This window comes from Leopardus geoffroyi, chromosome A3, assembly GCF_018350155.1.
Source record: "Leopardus geoffroyi isolate Oge1 chromosome A3, O.geoffroyi_Oge1_pat1.0, whole genome shotgun sequence".
Taxonomy (NCBI): Eukaryota; Metazoa; Chordata; class Mammalia; order Carnivora; family Felidae; genus Leopardus; species Leopardus geoffroyi.
Window position 1 is genome coordinate 74,337,821 of NC_059336.1, and position 20,190 is coordinate 74,358,010.

General features: G+C 35.9%; 1 protein-coding gene across 2 annotated transcripts in view; it reads right to left on the reverse strand.

The window, feature by feature from the left end:
* The window catches only part of PNPT1 (polyribonucleotide nucleotidyltransferase 1), a 48,774-nt gene that overhangs the window by 14,576 nt on the left and 14,008 nt on the right, over positions 1-20,190 (reverse strand). For both annotated transcript variants that reach the window (XM_045446109.1, XM_045446110.1), the window contains exons 9-18: positions 15,439-15,625; positions 14,273-14,324; positions 13,854-13,911; positions 12,116-12,212; positions 11,572-11,674; positions 7,937-8,007; positions 5,926-5,962; positions 2,290-2,356; positions 2,118-2,207; positions 310-363 (exon numbers count right to left, since the gene is read on the reverse strand). In XM_045446109.1, coding sequence (XP_045302065.1) covers positions 310-363; positions 2,118-2,207; positions 2,290-2,356; positions 5,926-5,962; positions 7,937-8,007; positions 11,572-11,674; positions 12,116-12,212; positions 13,854-13,911; positions 14,273-14,324; positions 15,439-15,625 — 816 coding nt within the window. The remainder of the gene's footprint in view (positions 1-309; positions 364-2,117; positions 2,208-2,289; positions 2,357-5,925; positions 5,963-7,936; positions 8,008-11,571; positions 11,675-12,115; positions 12,213-13,853; positions 13,912-14,272; positions 14,325-15,438; positions 15,626-20,190) is intronic.

Genomic DNA, 20,190 nt, shown 5'->3' on the forward strand with positions numbered 1-20,190 from the left:
TTTTTTTTTAATTTTTTTTAACGTTTATTTATTTTTGAGACAGAGAGAGACAGAGCATGAATGCGGGAGGGTCAGAGAGAGAGGGAGACACAGAATCTGAAACAGGGTCCAGGCTCTGAGCTGTCAGCACAGAGCCCAACATGGGGCTCGAACTCACGGACCGCGAGATCATGACCTGAGCCGGAGTCGGATGCTCAACCGACTAAGCCACGCAGGCGCCCCAGTAAAACCCAATTTTAAAGAGATCTATATTTAATACTAATCAAATCCATATAAAGCGTTAGTAGTTTTGAGACATAATCCTTTTACCTGCATCCATTAATGCTAAGCTTCCACCACATGCAGATGCCATTGAAGATGATCCTATGGAAAGAAAAATACTTGCTTTATAATATACTGATTTTTTTAAGTGTTGAAAATTGTTATATTGGTTATTTCCTTGTACATATTCAGTTATCTTTCCTTCTTTCTTTTTATTTATTTTTTATTTTTTAAAATTTACATCCAAATTAGCATATAGTGCAACAATGATTTCAGGAATAGATTCCTTAGTGCCCCTTACCCATTTAGCCCATCCCCCCTCCCACAACCCCTCCAGTGACCCTCTTCTCCATATTTATGAATCTCTTCTGTTTTGTCCCCCTCCCTGTTTTTATTTTTGTTTCCCTTCCCTTATGTTCATCTGTTTTGTCTCTTAAAGTCCTCATATCAGTGAAGTCATATGATTTTTGTCTTTCTCTGACTAATTTCACTTAGCATAATACCCTCCAGCTCCATCCACGTAGTTGCAAATGGCAAGATTTCATTCTTTTTGATTGCCGAGTAATACTCCATTGTATATATATACACCACATCTTTATCCATTCATCCATCAATGGACATTTGGGCTCTTTCCATACTTTGGCTATTGTTAACAGTGCTGCTATACACATGGGGGTGCATATGTCCCTTCGAAACAGCACTCCTGTATCCCTTGGATAAATGCCTAATAGTGCAATTGCTGGGTAGTAGGGTAGTTCTATTTTTAGTTTTTTAAGGAACCTCCATACTCCTTTCTTTTTAAAAGCAATTAACACAAGCTGTGCTAAACCACAAACTACAGGACTACACAATCCAGTATGATAGGTACATGTAGCTACATGTAGCTACTAAATTTAAGTTAACTGAAATAAATTCAGTCCCTAAACTGCATAGCAGAAATAACTTTCATCATCACATAAAGTTATATTGGGTAGCAATGCTATAGGAGATTCTAAGAAACCTCCCACAAAAACCAGCACACCTCTTTTGTTGCTTAATCAGATGTCAATTAAAGATACAGGCTCTGGCTCTCTCACTGGACCCTAAGTCACACCCAGTAGAGAACAGAAAGTCTCTAATTTAAATTCAGAGGGTGTTTTTGTTTTTTAAAAATATTATCTGATCTATGTCTGATATATCTTTGAGATCTCTGTGATCTTTTTTTTTTTTTTTTAATTTTTTTTTTTCGACGTTTATTTATTTTTGGGACAGAGAGACAGAGCATGAACGGGGGAGGGTCAGAGAGAGAGGGAGACACAGAATTGGAAACAGGCTCCAGGCTCTGAGCCATCAGCCCAGAGCCTGACGCGGGGCTCGAACTCACGGACCGCGAGATCGTGACCTGGCTGAAGTCGGACGCTTAACCGACTGCGCCACCCAGGCGCCCCTGTGATCTTTCTATCTCTAATGACCATACCTTGCCTTGACCTGGGTACTTAATTTTAATTTAAATTTGTTCTTATAATTCAGACTCTCTCTGCTATTTACTTGTATCTGTGATATATGATAGGTGTCCCCTACCAAATGGATCACTCTCTTCTGGTGCTTTCTTGCTGTAAGCTGGCCTTGTTTATTCTAAAAATAAACATCCCCAACTGGATAAGTTATAAAAGATCATGAGAAATATTCACTTTATATTGCTTTAGAAACATCTCATTGACTAAGAACAGATTAGACAGTATATGATTAAACACATTTTTCTTTTGTAATGGACTTGGGCACTGTAGTTATAAGCATAATGTAACATTAATTATGAAAAGAATATATAGAGAGAGTTTGGTCTTTTTGACTAGAAAAAATTTATATTAATACTCTACCATTTGACTCTAGGACTTCAGATGTGACTCTTATGGTGAAAGGAAAATCCTTGGGGATAACAGGATACAAAGCTTTCTCAGCAAGAGCACCTAAATTAGAATAGAAAATAATAAGGATAAATGTATTAAGTCTCTTTAAGAATACCATTTGAGTTTACAGATTTGTACTCACCGTGCCCAAGTTCTCTTCTGTTCACACCAGTGACTTTGCCAATTTCATTAGTTGCATAAGGAGGAAACTTAAAAAAATAAACACATATACATAAACAACCAACATGGAAAGATATCTAACCTATATTACCAAAATAATAACAAAAGTTACAAAACAGTAGAATCCCATTTTTTTTTAAAGTAGATTTATATATGTAGAAATGTCTGAATATCTGAAATATAAAACAAACTGCTAAAGGTATCTATATCTAGTGTGTATATGAGCCAGAGAGGAACATGGATGGTTATGGGGACTTAATAACAATGACAAAGTATTACATTTTTATAATAAAAAAAAATATACAAATTAAAAAAAATGCACACTGAGGAAATAGAGATCTTTTTCAGTAAGGGTTTTCTTTTAGTCAGAGGTTGTAAACTATTTTATTTGACCAATACAGTATCTCAAAGGAATATGAATTAGTTGCAGTCATCTAAAATATTGGGAAATTTCCCATAAAAATTTGGAATTCCAGTTTCTTAAACAAAATATTTTTATTTAAGGGGTGTCTGGGTGGCTCAGTCCGTTAAGCATCCAACTTTGGCTCAGGTCATGATCTCATGTTTCGTGAGTTCGAGTCACACATTAGGCTCTCTGCTGTCAGTTTGGAGCCTGGAGCCTGTTTCAGATTCTGTCTCTTCCTCTCTCTCTTCCCCTCCACCACTCAGTTCTGTCTCTCTCAATAAATAAACATTGAAATTAAAAAAAAAATTTTTTAATAAAATTGATTTTGAGAAAAAGAGAGAGAGTGCAAGTGAGGTAGGGGCAGAGAGAGAAGGGACAGAGAGAATCCCAAGCAGGCTCCACACTGTCAGCACAGAGCCCCATGTGGCGCTCAAACTCGTGTGTGCAAGATCATGACCTGGGCTGAAATCTAGAGTCAGATGCTTAACTGACTGAGCCACCCGGGCACCCCTAACAAAGTATTTTTAAAAAGGAGTGGTGCGGGGGCGCCTGGGTGGCGCAGTTGGTTAAGCGTCCGACTTCAGCCAGGTCACGATCTCGCGGTCCGTGAGTTCGAGCCCCGCGTCGGGCTCTGGGCTGATGGCTCAGAGCCTGGAGCCTGCTTCCAATTCTGTGTCTCCCTCTCTCTCTGCCCCTCCCCCGTTCATGCTCTGTCTCTCTCTGTCTCAAAAATGAATAAAACATTAAAAAAAAATTTAAAAAAAAAAAAAAAAAAAAAAGGAGTGGTGCGGGGCGCCTGGGTGGCGCAGTCGGTTAAGCGTCCGTCTTCAGCCAGGTCACTATCTCGCGGTCCGGTCGGGCTCTGGGCTGATGGCTCAGAGCCTGGAGCCTGTTTCCAATTCTGTGTCTCCCTCTCTCTCTGCCCCTCCCCCGTTCATGCTCTGTCTCTCTCTGTCCCAAAAATAAATAAACGTTGAAAAAAAAAAATTAAAAAAAAGAAAAATAAATAAATAAAAAGGAGTGATGATGGTACATGAATCTGATCAAGCCTCTGGATCTAGCCATCAATTTTCAGGAATGCAGTCAATTTTCAGGAGATAGAAGGACAGAGAAACTTGCTGGATTGCACCATGAGTGTGTAATCAGCAACATGCAGACTGTGGGGAACTCTACAGGTCAGATGGCTCTGGGACTTCAACAGACAGACTGAAAAGAAAAGAATGTACTGGAGGAGAAACCTATAGATTAAAAGAGAAATCCCAAATTAAAAAAAAAAAAAAATGGACAAGACTATAGTGTCTAGGGATGTACACTAAAAATGCAAGGAAGTAATTACTATAAAACTTAGCAGAGTAGTTATTTTTAGGGAAAGAATGATATTGAGACTAGGATGAAAAGCATGGAGAGGTTTCTGGGGTGACTGGGAACATTCTACTCTCTACCTTGGGTGGTAGTTTGTAAGGGTCTCTGCCTTATAAAAACTCATTATGCCATCCTTTTATAGGTTTTTCAGTATCTGTGTTTCATTATACAATAAAAAGTTTTAAAAAAATGAAATGATATAGCAGGGGCACCTGGGTGGCTCAGTTGGTTAAGTGTCTGACTCTTGATTTCAGCTTAGGTCATGATCTCACAGTTTGTGGGTTTGAGCCCCACATTGGGCTCTGCATTGACAGGGTGGAGCCTACTTGGGATTCTCTCCCTCTCTCTCTTCTCTGCCTCTACCCTGTTTGCTTTCTCTCTCAGAATAAATAAGTACACTTAAAAAATTTTTTTTAAAAAATCAAATGATACAGCAGTAACAGCCTATATCCTTTTCATGCCCCACTTCTTTTCCCAGTAATCAGCTAGAGCTGCATTTTTCAGAACTGCCCTTTTAAAAAGACTGTCATGTGCTGTGTAGCTCACAATGAAGGATATGCTTCACTCAGTTATAATTCCTCTCTGGCTTCTATAACATCTGGGTATATCCAGAACAGGGTATTTATAAGGGACTGAAAACCTGTGAAAATCTCCAGGTTTCTGGATATTCTCTAGCAATTACTGTCTACATGAAGTGTTCTCTATTATTTATAGCAGACTCAATAAAATTGACATGTTGGGATTCTGGGCAGCCAATAATGGTCACTCAAAAGTGAAGAGACTTGCTACTTTTATACCAGCCTCCCTGCATATATGCTTCAAATACTAAAATTAAAATGCTATATATAGTGTCTGGTTCCTTAGGATTAGTTGTAAATAAAGTCAATCACAAACTCATAATAATTTCACATAAAGTAATTTAATATCAAATACCTTAGAGTTCTTTTTTTTTTTTTTTTCAACGTTTATTTATTTTTGGGACAGAGAGAGACAGAGCATGAACGGGGGAGGGTCAGAGAGAGAGGGAGACACAGAATCGGAAACAGGCTCCAGGCTCTGAGCCATCAGCCCAGAGCCCGACGCGACGCTCGAACTCACGGACCCCGAGATCGTGACCTGGCTGAAGTCGGACGCTTAACCGACTGCGCCACCCAGGCGCCCACCTTAGAGTTCTTTTACTATTTATCAACTGGGTAAAAATATGAACATTTAAATGAACTATAAAGGGAGAAGGTGATTTGTCGTTTGAGGTATTTGAAAAGTCCCAGTTTTGCTTCACACATGTGAATGGGTATGACTTTTTCTTGACTAAAACAAAGCTGTCTACTATACTTTAACTTTTATGTATGATTCAGAACATGAAGTTGTTGATTGAAGACTATGGCTTAGCTCTCTAAATTCCGTTCTGCATGTAAGAAAACAATAGTGCCCAAATCCCCCTTTTTTTATTTTATTAAAAAAAAATTTTTTTTTTTACATTTTATTTATTTTTGATAGAGAGAGACAGAGCACAAGTGGGGGAGGGGCACAGAGATGGAGACACAGAATGTGAAGCAGGCTCCAGGCCCTGAGCTGTCAGCACAGAGCCCGACACGGGCCTCGAACTCACAAACCGCGAGATCATGACCTGAGCCGAAGTCGGACGCTTAACTGACTGAGCCACCCAGGCGCCCCCCCAAATCCACCTTAACAGATATATAAAACGAACACCGTAAAATATTAATAGAACCGAAGTAGTGGGCATATAAGTATTCACTATAAAGTTCTTTCAACTTTGTGGTATCCCAGAAATTTTTCATAGTAAAATACTGGGGAAAAAATTTATCTTACCTCATAGTGCAGCATGAAATTTTTATCTTTTATCCCACTACAAACAAAAAGCATAATATTAAAAACATCACATAGATACAAAAACATAATTTCAAAGAACTTAAAAAGATTTAAGGGTATCTAAAAAATAACTAGGTATTAAAGAGTTGGTCTGAAATTGAAAACCAGAAGAACTAGAAGGATGAATGTCAGAGACAGTATTTTTTTCTGGGACTTATAAATGAATTTTACACAGATTTAGAGAATAATTTTGCTTTATAAGCACTTTAATATTCAATTTGAATACTAAAGACAGTAGACATTTATTTTTAAGCATTTGTAACTACTGAGAGAATCTCAAACGTTTAAACACATTAGTTAAATCTCAGAATTATGATCTTTCTCCCAGTCAACATGTGAAATGAAGATCAATAACTGAAATGATATATGGGAGAGCAATCAGGAGATCAGAGAGGCAGATTTTTTCAGGGTTTGAAATGAGAACTGTTATGACTCTGTCTAGAACAGTGGGGGGAAATAAGGATGAGAAGAAACACAATTCCTGAAGTAGGAAACCAGATTTATCTTTAACTGAAGAAAAGACTAGCATATATAGGGTCTTAGCTCAAATAGTGTCCCCTTTGGGTGGATGTTTAATTACAAAAAATACCTCTCTCCGCTGAGTATTTAAAAAGTCCTGGATTAGGGCTAAATCTGCATAATCATAAGCCACAGTCTTGGGAAAAGAAATATAAAAACCTGACTCTAGAAGACTAAAGGAATAATAGATTTGGGGGGCTAGAGAGAAGGATATGGATCATTAGCCCAGCACCTGCATTTTACAAGTATGAAGAAACCAAAAACCAGCATGGCTGACTGATGTGTGCCCTCTCACTAACATAGGTTACAGACCTAAGACTAGAACATAAAGAAGTGCCCTGGCCAAACACAGTGCTCTTTCTTATGAAGCTGTGTTGCCTCCTAGAAGGGAAAGGAGTCAAAGTGAAAAAGGGCAGGGCAACCAAATTGGGGCTCAGATGGGAATTTAAAATACAAAGTATAAAAGCTCCCCCCCCAAAGGATTATGATTACAATGAACAATCTCACCTTATACACACAGCTGCATTGTCAATTTTATCAGAAAACTGAAAAACAATTAGCAACGCTATCCTGAAAATACTAGGGATTATCCTCATAGGAAGAGTGCGAGAGAGTCTTATGGTCTTCTGAGACCCTTAACCAAGGGAAAGGGAAGCAATGCTGTTAGGCACTGAGGAAAGAAAAGAACTGTGGCTATGAGTCCCAGGACTGATGCAGTAACGCTGGTGAAGACTGTAACACAGATTCTCATCATCTAAAATTGATCAGCAAGATATTATTGCTGATTTTTTAGGAAAAGAGGAGGAGAGCCAAGTATTTCTGAACACAAATTCCAACGTGGCTTGGGATTAGATAAAGCTTTTTTTACTTATTAACAGCCTCCAGATTCTTTTTAGCAACTGGGACTCTTGCTTATTTATTTGCTCTCTGGTTTGTAATAGAAAAACCTACTTATATCTCTCCTGAGAAATGGTTCTAGAGACAGAGAATAAATGTACCCATGTTAAAAATACCTTAAAATCACCATTAAGTAAACAGAAAAATAAAGTACAGATATATAGGTTTAAAAAAGTAATAATGAGGGGAGCCTGGGTGGCTCAGTCAGTTAAGCATCCAACTCTTGATTCTGGCTCAGGTCATGGTCTCACTGCTGTGAGATGGAGCCCCATGTTGCGCTCTGCACTGGGCATGGAGCCTGCTTAAGATTCTCTCTCTCTCTCTCTCTCTCTCTCTCTCTCTCTTTCCGCCCCTCCCCTGCTTGCGCTCTCTCTCAAAAAAAACATAAATAATAATGAATAATATACTATGAGCTTCAATTATATGCTGTAAGACCACAACTTCAAGACATATCAAACGTATGTTTTAGAACATACCAAATGTATGTTTTAGAACATACCAACATACTTATAACTTACCAAAAAACTTAACTTACTTTATGGCTGTTATAATTCGGTCTGACTTAATACTGGATTCTAATGAATCAAATGTAACAGTACAAAGTACCTAAAATAATAAGAAAAAAAATTGTCAGGCTTTAATTTACTAACAATGAGAAGAAAATAAAGTATCTGAAGAACCCAATTAGTTATTAAAGAAATGGGACAAATTCTATACAAAGCTTGTCATGCTACTTAACACAGTAAACATTTATTCATTTTATAAATATTAGAGTTATGTGTAAATCTCAATAATGCAAAGGTGTAACATCACAGACTACTATGTAAAGCACTGTACTAAAAGTGCTGGGGGAGGACAGGAAGAGGAAGGTATATTTGACCATATAGGAAGCCTCAATAAAGGTCTAGCCAATAAAACTGCCTACTTAAAAAAAATCCAGTCTCATTTAGAGGGACACAATGTAGTCCAAACTCTACAGCACATCATTCACAACATCCGAGATACAACGTACAAAAAAATAAGAAATGGGAATCATTCTTCAGAGAAAAGACAATGAATAGAGATTGCCCCAAGCTAATTGAGATCCCGGATTAACAAACAAGGATCTTTAATAGCTCTTATAATTATACTTAAGGACATAAAAAAGAACCAATAGAAATTCTAAAACTGAAAAACACATTATCTTATAATGCAAATGAGATGACAAGAGTCAATAAACATGTAGATAGATTAATAGAAATTGCCAAATCTAAAGAACAAAGAAGAAGGGGTGTGGGACTATTTCAAAAGGACTAACATATATACTTACAATCCCATAAAGAGAGATAAGAGAGAATAAGGTAGAACAGTATTTTAAGTTTCATTAACAATACAAATTTACAGGTTCAAGCTCAGGAAACCCTTAGTATGATAAATACAAAGAAAACTACACTTTTTATAGTTATATTGTTGAAAACCAAGACAAAAAGAAAATCTGGAAAGCACCAAGACGAAGACAATTGGAACAATGATTTGAATGCATCTTGACTTTTTATTAGGAGAAAAGATAAACAGTGGAACATTTTTTAAGTGCTAAAAGAAAAAAAGCATCAACTTAGAATCTATACCTTGCAAAAACATTCTTTGTATGTGAAGGCAAAATAAAGATATCTTCAGATAAATGAAATATAAGAATTTGTTGTCAGAAGACCCACAGGACAATAGCAAAGGAAGTCTTGTCAGATTGAAGGTAAACAATACTAGATGGAAACTTAGATCTTCAGGAAGAAATATGAAGCATCAGAAATTATATATGTAGGTCAATATAAAAGACTATCTTTGCCACTTACCTTCTTAAAATACATGATTGTTTAAAATTCAAGTTGTAATATTGCCTTGTGGACTTTATAACATGTAGATGTTACTCATGAGACAACTACAGCATAATGTGTGAAACAGTACAAAATTAACTCTAAAATGAAAAGTTAATGATATATACCATATTCTCAATAGTCACCACTAATAATGTAAAGATATAGCTAAAAAGCAAAGAGACATATTAAAATGGAATTCTAAAAAAATATGCAGTTAATCCAAAAAGAAGGAAGAATAGAAAAAAAAAACAGAGGGGGTAATCAGAAACAAATAATAAAATGACAGGCTAAATTCAATCAAATCAGTAATTAAAACCAAACATCAATGGACTAAACACTCCAGTTAAAAGGCTGAGGCTGTCAAAATTGCTAACAAAAGTATGCAGGATATCTTAATTGAGTTATTTTTAAAATTTTATTAAAAGGCATAAAAGAAAACCTGAAACAAGAGTGAGGCTATTTATTGTAAAGACTGTGATTTAAATTGTAAAAATATCATTTCTCTGTCAAGTTACTTTATAAATTTAGTACAATACCAATCCAAATCGAAGGACCTTCCCCCCACCCCCCCCAGAACGTAATTTAACACTGAAATTCAAATGAACGAACAAATGCACCAGAATAGCTAAAACAATTTTGAAGGGCAGAGGAGAATAAAAAGGGAGGATTTGCTGGGTGCCTGGGTGGCTCAGTAGGCTAAGCATCTGACCTCAGGTCAGGTCATGATCTTGTGGTTCATGGGTTCGAGCCCTGTTTTGGGTTCTATGCTGACAGCTGAGAGCCTGGAGCATGCTTCTGATTCTGTGTCTCCCTCTCTCTCTGCCCCTCCCCCGTTCTCTCTCTCAAAAATAAACATTAAAAAAAAATAAAACAATTAAAAAAAGGAGCATTTGCTCCTCATATATTAAGACAAACTTTAAACCATAATAACTAAAACAGTTTGACACTGGCCAAGGAAATTCACAGAACAGAATATAGTTCAAAAATATATTTATAAGCTCAGAATATATCAACATTACAAGTCAACAGGAAAAATGAATTAGTAAATAAGTTGTAAAATTGGTTCATTCTGGAGGTTTCCACCTCACACTGTATGTAAGAGTAAATTCCAAGATAGATTAATGGTCTAAATTTGACAGCTACAACCAGAAAGTTAACAGAAAAATTAGGTGCACAATTTTGTGACTAGGAGGGTAAGGAAAGATTCCTTAAATAAGACTTTAAAAACACAAATCACAAAATAAAAAAGAGGAAGGATTATCTACATCAAAACTAAAGATTTCAGGTTCACTCTTCACAAAGCTAAAAGGCTTATGACAAAGAGGGAGAGGATATATACAAATTCTGGTTACTAAAAAGGATTAATATAAGAAGTCATTAGAAAATAGGAAGAAAAAAATAAACCACAGTAAAAAAAAAAAGAACAAAGAAAAAAAACTGGCCAAAGGGTATGACCAGATAATTCACAAAAGAGCAAACCTGAACCAGGACTAGCACGTTGCTTAAGTTCAGGGACCACTATCTAAGTGAAAAGAATGTCCTGGAGGGTGTGCAGCCCTCCAGGGTATGATTTATGCAGTGACCACACTGATAGGCTATTTATATAAAGAGATGCTTAGACTCATAGGGAAATACAAATGAAAGCAAGGACATAACACAGTTTGTACCAGTTAAACTGGCAAAATTAAAGTAGTGATTAATATAAGAAGAGGGAGGGAGTATACAGCAAATACCATACACAAAACAACGGATACACCTATATGTTAAATATAAGACAATGGGTGCCTAAGTAAAGGAAAAGAATAGGATTGAGGTATAAGCTAAATAGAGAAAACAAATGAGGGCCTTGAATTGACCAAAAATGACAATATGCCATAACTGAAGAGCATGGGTGATTCAACTCTGTGCATGAAAATTAAAAGAAAAATATGATAGAGATACCAGGTAATTCTAGAAAATGCAAACCAATTTACAGAGACAAAGGCACATCAACAGTTGCCTGAGGAAAGGGAGGGGAGCAGGAAGAAGGGATTATAGAGAGGCAGGAGGAAACTTTGCAGGGGTGATATGTTCATTATCTTAACTTTGGGGACAGTTTCTCAGTTGTATACACCTGAAAACCTATTAAACATACACTTTAAATATGTGTAGTTTTGTGGATGGCAATTATACCTCAAAAGCCATTAAAAATATTTTTAAAAAATCAGGTATTAACACATTCCATAAGATAAAAATCTATAGTGTCTACATAATGTACTTCTGTTAGATCTAATTAAGCAATCCTGAGTTAGCAAATACAGCTTTTCACATATATTACCTGTGTTTGTCCCCTCTGAAATAATGCTGATCCATGAAGAATTTTAAACATATCTACCTCACAATTTATATTCCTAAGTGAAGTCAAATCTCGACCATCACACCTACAGTAATAAAGGAATAAGTATGTAAAGCAGTGTTCAAAATCATAAATATCTCTTTATTCCTACCAGAAAGTTCTCAATCCCAATTGTGTCATATCACCTATGGAACTTTAAGAACTTTAAAAAAAAGAACAGTTCCTTGAACAAGTTGTCACTTTCAAAGCACCTTATAGAGACAGCACATATTTCATTCAGTTCCATCAAAAAAAGATATATTGGGGCACCTGGGTGGCTCAGTCAGTTAAGCATCCTATTGAGCTTGGCTTAGGTCATGATCTCATGATTGACCGAGTTCGAGCCCTGTGTCGGGCTCTGTGCTGATAGTGTGGAACCTGCTTGGGATTTTCTCTCTCCCTCTCTCTCTGCCCCCTTCCCCGCTCATGTTCTCTGTCTCTCTCAAAATAAAAATAAAATAAATTAAAAAAAAAAAGATATATTTACCTTTTGTATTCATTCAAGATAATACTTCTAAAAACCTCCTTTGCAACAACATTGAAGGATTCTATTATTTCATATGTATCAGCCTCTGGAAACTTTTCTGTAGAAGAAATACAAATCAAAACAGAGGTTTTCTCCTTTTGGAAGATAAGATTTCTCTTCATAGTATCAAATCAGTTAACTGTGGGAGTAAACCAAGGGGGAGGTGAAGCTGAACATTTTGTCCCCAGGCAAACAAAGTAGATGAATCAAATATTCTGAAGTAGGAGAGACACAAGTATTATACCTCAAATGTATTGTTATTGAGAACTCAGTCTGCTTTCTACAAGAAAAACAGTGCTTTGTAATTAGCTCTCTATTGTATTACATTAATAACAAATCCAGCCATATTATGAAAAGGTCTGAATGACACTCTTTAAGACTAATCACCTGCACTGTTCTACCTTAGGAACTTGTATCTTAGTCTGCAAAGAGAAATAATTTTCTTTATGTTACAAATCTATAGTTACAAATCTTTTTAGTTAACATTTATCAAATTCTTTCATGATCCATGTACTATATATATATATTTTAAAGTCTTTAGTCTTTGAAACAACTTATGAGGTATATTCTATTATTATCACCATTCTAAAGAAGAAAAATCAGCTTAAAGAAGTAAATTGCCCGAGATCACATAGTGACTGACACAGCTGTGACACTGTTCTTTAAGGCATTTGGTTTCTTAATTATAACTTTAACCAGAACTAAGAAATGGACACAGAGAGATATATTAAAAACTGTACCTTCATCAGGCAAGAATAATTTTATACACTTTAGTAGGAACTTTTATGCTCTGACTTGCACTTGGAAAAGAAAATAATTAGTAATTAAATATTTAAAATATTATCCTATGAACTCAAAATGTCCTCAAGATATTCTACTACATATAATATTAACACAAAATCACTTTTGTTTAAATAAGGCAACAAGTGTTATACAGCTCATTTTTAACAAATAGGATGAAACGTAATGAGAAAAGACTATACATTTTCAATGGCAATTATAGGCAATGGCCTTAGTATCAATACTAACAGCAGAGTTACAATCTTAAAAATAAGATAGGAGAGAGGACAATTATCTCTTAACCGAAAAATTAATAAGTATATGTCATTCTTGGTATACATTCAGTTTGTGATTGATATTAATATAATAAGATCCTTTGCTTAATAATTTCTGGAGAGCTAAATTCTCTAAAACCTAAATTTTACAATCCTACATATTAATAACAGTGTCAGTTAACATTTTTCGGACAGTTGGTATGTGGCAGGCACAAATGCAAATGATTTACCTATTTAATCCCTATAAACCAGATATTATCAGTATTATAATTTCACAGACTAAAAAGTCAAGAATTTTAAAGAATATTTTTCAGATGTTCAAATGACAGGATACAAAATTTCCTATCATAGAGGTTAAGAACCTGATCCAGAAGAGATTGGGAGTATTTCACATTCAACATTTACTGGTGATCACTCTGTATCAGGTACAGTGCTGACCACATTCACAGAAGTTAATTTAACAGTACCCCTGGGATGCAGCATTATTCTAAGTTTAAACTAAGTTTAAGGTAAGTTTAGGTATCCTGAACATAAAACTAAGGAACAATGAGAATAACTGATTCTTTGAAGTCTTAGAGTAAATTGAAATTTAAAAAACCTATTTCCTTTAAATATTTTCTTAAATTAAAAAAAACAAAATTTACCTTTTAGTTGTTCCTCTGTATCTAATCTTATCTTGTTAATAGCTTCATCTCTGGAAATCTAAAAAAAAGATGAAATTCAGTATACATGGCAATATTTACCATGTCTGTTTTTACATTATTATACAATTAACACAATGCAATACTCAGATTTTTCTACTGATATTCTTCAGAAGATTAGAGCTGGTTATTGATTTACAAGAGCTATTAGCTGTTTAATTCAGTCAAATATATTTGCACACTTCCCTAAAATTTGCATTAATCAACAAAAGGAGAATGGAGAAGCAAATTGCTATGCTTCTATTTACTTAGCTGTTTAGAGATTTTTAATAAAAATAGGACTAACATTCATAAATAAGATTATGTGAATTATGACAAAACAGAATTCCCAGAACAAGAAGACAAATTTCGGGTACACCTACTTTATCATGTTCATAATCAGTAAAAACTGCGTAGAGTCTTTCCATGGCGAGTCTATTTGAAGCACAAAATAAATGTCAGAATAAAAATACTTAGAAACATGAGGCAGTGTCTATTATAAACAAAACAAATACTTAATAGTAAGCTAAAATACTTAATAAGCATTTCGTAGAGAATTTAAAAATATATATTTATTATTCTTTAACACAGCTCATCTGTTTACTGTTTATGATACACAAATTTCCTTCTCCCCACCTGTCAGGGAAATCACTCACACATGGTGCTACGCCCTCCCTTTTTCTTAATTGTTCAATTTATTTCAACTTAGATTTTTTCTTACACACGAAGTCTCTCTCCTGAAACACTCTCTTTTAACTTCTTGCTTTTTTTCTATTCTGTCTACGTTGGCTGTTATTGCAGGCAACTGTTTTGTTGGGGACAGTTTACATCTCTTTACTCTCTCACTGATGGCTATGAGATTGATACTAATGGAAATATTAACTTTTTCAATTTATTTGAAGTAAAATGAAATATTTTTTCTGGTGATTTCATTTATATTTACTGAGTGCTTGCCTATGTACCGGCACTGCTGTAAGCACTGGGCATAAAGAGGTGGTCATACTTTTTTTTTTTTTTTTCAAACTTGATTTCTTTTCAAGAACCTCAGCAGTTTCCTTGGATAGATATCCTATACTTTCTTTTTACTTTCTGACACAGAGTTATGTGGATTATATGAATCTTAACCAATAAATTCCCTCCCCCTTGCATTTGGGATTCAAGCTTAGGCCCTTGAAGAGCGAGGTGGGTTTATCCTTTTTAATGCATTAATGACTGATACTTATGGCACTCTTAATTTTGGGGGGTGGGGGGTGGGTAAGAGTACACAAGTTGGGGAGAGGGGCAGAGGGAGGGAGAGAGAGAATCTTAAGCAAAGCATGGAGCCTGACATAGGGTTCAATCCCACAACCCTGAGAATCATGACCTGAGCTGGAATCAAGAGTTAGACACTCAACTGACTAAGGCACTCAGGTGCCCCTGGCACTCACTTTTAAAATAGAAGGGTACCATGTTAGTAATGCATGGACAATGCTTCCATGGGAAGTTTTTTTCTGAGAGGAAATTAAATCTGATAACAATTTCAAATTTTCTTTTGTACAGATATTCTTACTTATGAGTGTGTTCCACAATCTCTGGTGAAGGGGTAAATAACTTCTGAGGTGTCCTCTTGGTAACACCAATTTCTTTTACCAACTGCTGGATGCCCTGAATTATTTGTTGGGTATATTTTACCCCCACTTTAATAGCATGGCAAAAGTCCTGTTGTAAAATGTTCTCTGCAGAGGCTTCCATCATAACTATTTAAAGGGAGAAAAAAAAAAAGATTGTCATTGAACCTTTTACCAGTATAGCATTGTCAGTGCTACACATTACATGCATGTATATGACATGTATACATACATGTATACATGACATAAATACTACAGATCAATTTTATTAGTAGTATATCTACTTTTTAAATTTTTTCCCTTAAAATCAACATACTTCCAAAATGTAAACAGCAATGAATAAAGAAAACTTAATATCTGAAATTAGGTTTACATTTTTCTTTAATAAGGGACTTCTCATAACAAGTGAAACGAATTATGCATACTTATTTTTTAAATAAGTTCTGAGCTATAATTCAAATACCATAAAATTCCACTTTTTAAAGCATACAGCTGCATTTACTTTTAATATATAGTTAAAATGAAATTTAAAAACAACAGCATAGTAGATATCCAATAAATGTTTCCTGTTTAACAATTATTTGCTGTGACCTCCTACTTAATTTTGTCATTGTCACATTGTCTACTGCTTGCACAGGTGGGGGGAAATCTTTTGAAGTGATACTGTTTCAAGTAAGCCAACTAGTGGACAGTAGCTATTACCATAAAAAGGCTGTTTATGGTTTTGTAATAGTAAAACTCCTGTGTAAAGCAGAAGAAACCCCAAGCAGTGCTTCTAGCATGGTATCTAGCTAAAATCTGCTATTCATGTTTGACTTTGGTTTCTGCTAGGCTGACAGACTCTGGCCTGCTTGTGTGTCATTCCTGGCACTTCTCCATTTGTACCAAGTCAAAGATCCTGTAATGCAAAGATATGATAGTAACTATCACATCTAATATGTTTAATTATATCATGTTGTCATTAAGGTCACTTGTAAAGCTTCTAGTTATAATCTAGAATGAAAAAAAATCTTAAGTGCTTTGTATGTTGGAATTCCATCAGTCAGCTGAAGGAGACCTGTGAAACTAAAACGTTAAAAACCTAACATTTGTTGGGAATACAAGCTGGTGCAGCCACCCTGGAAAACAGTATGGAGGTTCCTCAAATAACTAAAAACAGAACTACCCTATGACCCAGCAATTGCACTACTAGGCATTTATCCAAGGGATACAGGTGTACTGTTTCGAAGGGACACATGCACCCCCATGTTTACAGCAGCACTATCAACAATAGCCAAAGCATGGAAAGAGCCCAAATGTCCATTGATGGATGAATGGATAAAGAAGATGTGGTATATATATACAATGGAGTATTGCTCGGCAATCAAAAAGAATGAAATCTTGCCATTTGCAACTACGTGGATGGAACTGGAGCATATTATGCTAAGTGAAATTAGTCAGTGATAGAAAGACAAAAATCATATGACTTCACTCATATGAGGACTTTGAGACAAAACAGATGAACATAAGGGAAGGGAAACAAAAATAATATAAAAACAGGGAGGGGGACAAAACAGAAGAGACTCATAAATATGGAGAAGAAACAGGGTTACTGGAAGGGTTGTGGGAGGGGAATGGGCTAAATGGGTAAGGGGCACTAAAGAATCTACTCCTGAAATCATTGTTGCACTATCTGCTAACTTGGATGTAAATTTTAAAAAATAAAAAATAAAATAAAACCAAAACCAAAACAAAAAAACCCTAACATTTGTGTCATCTGAAATCTGGAAAGAGAGGCTAAAGATGGCAGGCTGAAAAGTACTGGAAAAATAATAGCTGAAAAGTCCCCAGATTTGGCAGTGACATAAACCTACAGATTTGAGAAGCTGAGTAAACCCTATATAGGGTAACCCAAAGAAAAACATATCATAATTAAACTTCTGAAAATCAAAGACAAAGAAAAAAAATCTTGAAACCAGCCAGAGAAAAACAACACCTTACCCGTATGGGAAAAGCAATTCAAATTACACTAGATTTATCATTAGAAACCATGGAGGCCAGAAGGAAGTGGCATAATATTTTTTAGGTGCTGAAAGAAAAGAACTGTCAACCCAGGATCCCATACCCAGTAAAAATATTTATGAAATAAATAAATGAAGGAATGAATATTTAGGAATGAACTGATACTCTTAGATGAAGGAGAACTAAGAAAATTTGTCACTGGCAGCCCTACCCTAAAAGAATGGCTAACAGAAATTCTCTAAACAGAAACAATAAAGAAACCATGGAATATCAGGAAGAAAAATACCTGTTAAGCAAAAATGTAGGTGAATACACTTTCTTTCTCCTCTTGAGTTTTCTAAATTACGTTTGATGGCTGAAGCAAAAGAAAAAATTGTAACAGCCTGTTGTGGTTCTAAATGTAGAGGAATATTAAAACAGTTATATTACAAATGGGGGAGGGTAAGGCAAGGTAAAGTGTCAATACTTCCCTTTAGATATGAAGCAGCTTTTCTGTCACCATGACACTGAAATGGTTATATTCTTCTTCCCATCAGTATTCCCATGAAATCCTCTCTCACTTTTCAGATTAATTTGAACTGTTTTTTTTTTTTTTTTTAACATTTATTTTTGAGAGACAGAGACAGAGCATGAGCAGGGAAGGGGCAGAGAGAAAGGTTGATACAGAATCTCAAGCAGACTCCAGGTGCTGGGCTGTCAGCACAGAGCCCAACGTAGGGCTCGAACCCACAAACCGCGAGATTATGACCTGAGCCAAAGTCAGACACTTAACCGACTGAGCAAGCCAGGTGCCCCTGAACTGAAGATTTTTAAAAATGTATTTGACAAATGTAAATTATACCTCAATAAATTCATTTAAAAGAATATGAAAGGAAGAATATAATAAAGAAAATTAATGGCACAAAAACAGACACATAGACCAATGGAATAGAATAGAAACCCCAGAACTAGACCCACAAACGTATGGCCAACTAATCTTTGACAAAGCAGGAAAGAACATCCAATGGAAAAAAGGCAGTCTCTTCAACAAATGGTGCTGGGAGAACTGGACAGCAACATGCAGAAGACTGAAACTAGACCACTTTCTCACACCATTCACAAAAATAAACTCAAAATGGATAAAGGACCTGAATGTGAGACAGGAAACCATCAAAACCTTAGAGGAGAAAGCAGGAAAAGACCTCTCTGACCTCAGCCACAGCAATTTCTTACTTGACACATCCCCAAAGGCAAGGGAATTAAAAGCAAAAATGAACTACTGGGACCTTATGAAGATAAAAAGCTTCTGCACAGCAAAGGAAACAACCAACAAAACTAAAAGGCAACCAACGGAATGGGAAAAGATATTTGCAAATGACATATCAGACAAAGGGCTAGTACCCAAAATCTATAAAGAGCTCACCAAACTCCACACCCGAAAAACAAATAACCCAGTGAAGAAATGGGCAGAAAACATGAATAGACACTTCTCTAAAGAAGACATCCGGATGGCAAACAGGCACATGAAAAGATGCTCAACGTCGCTCCTCATCAGGGAAATACAAATCAAAACCACACTCAGATACCACCTCACGCCAGTCAGAGTGGCCAAAATGAACAAATCAGGAGACTATAGATGCTGGAGAGGATGTGGAGAAACGGGAACCCTCTTGCACTGTTGGTGGGAATGCAAACTGGTGCAGCCACTCTGGAAAACAGTGTGGAGGTTTCTCAAAAAATTAAAAATGGACCTACCCTATGACCCAGCAGTAACACTGCTAGGGATTTACTCAAGGGATACAGGAGTACTGATGCATAGGGGCACTTGTACCCCAATGTTTATAGCAGCACTCTCAACAATAGCCAAATTATGGAAAGAGCCTAAATGTCCATCAACTGATGAATGGATAAAGAAATTGTGGTTTATATCCACAATGGAGTACTACGTGGCAATGAGAAAGAATGAAATATGGCCTTTTGTAGCAACGTGGATGGAACTGGAGAGTGTTACGCTAAGTGAAATAAGCCATACAGAGAAAGACAGATACCATATGTTTTCACTCTTATGTGGATCCTGAGAAACTTAACAGAAACCCATGGGGGAGGGGAAGGAAAAAAAAAAAAAGAGGTTAGAGTGGGAGAAAGCCAAAGCATACGACACTGTTAAAAACTGAGAACAAACTGAGGGTTGATGGGGGGTGGGAGGGAGGGGAGGGTGGGTGATGGGTATTGAGGAGGGCACCTTTTGGGATGAGCACTGGGTGTTGTATGGAAACCAATTTGACAATAAATTTCATATACTGAAAAAAAAATAACATGATAAACAATAGATGGGATATTTCAAGCACAATGTGAGATTTTAGTAAAATAAACATGAGAATGAAGCTCCCTAACAACAACAAAAAATTCCTCAAAATTTGTTTCCACTAAACTTCAAAGCAATTCATTTTAAAAAATACTTGATAAGAAAATTCCTTACAGTTTTGTGTCTATAGACCCGTGCTGTCCAATATGGCAGTTATTAGTTCCATATGATTATTTGCATTTAAATAAATTAAAATTATATAAAATTTGAAATCCAGTTCCTTTAGCCATTCTAGCCACATTTCAAAAGCTCAGTTGCTACATATTCAAATATAAAACATTTACTTCATTGCAGAGTTCTACTGGACAGCACTGCCATAGAGGCTAAAAATTTACACAAAAATAGCTTG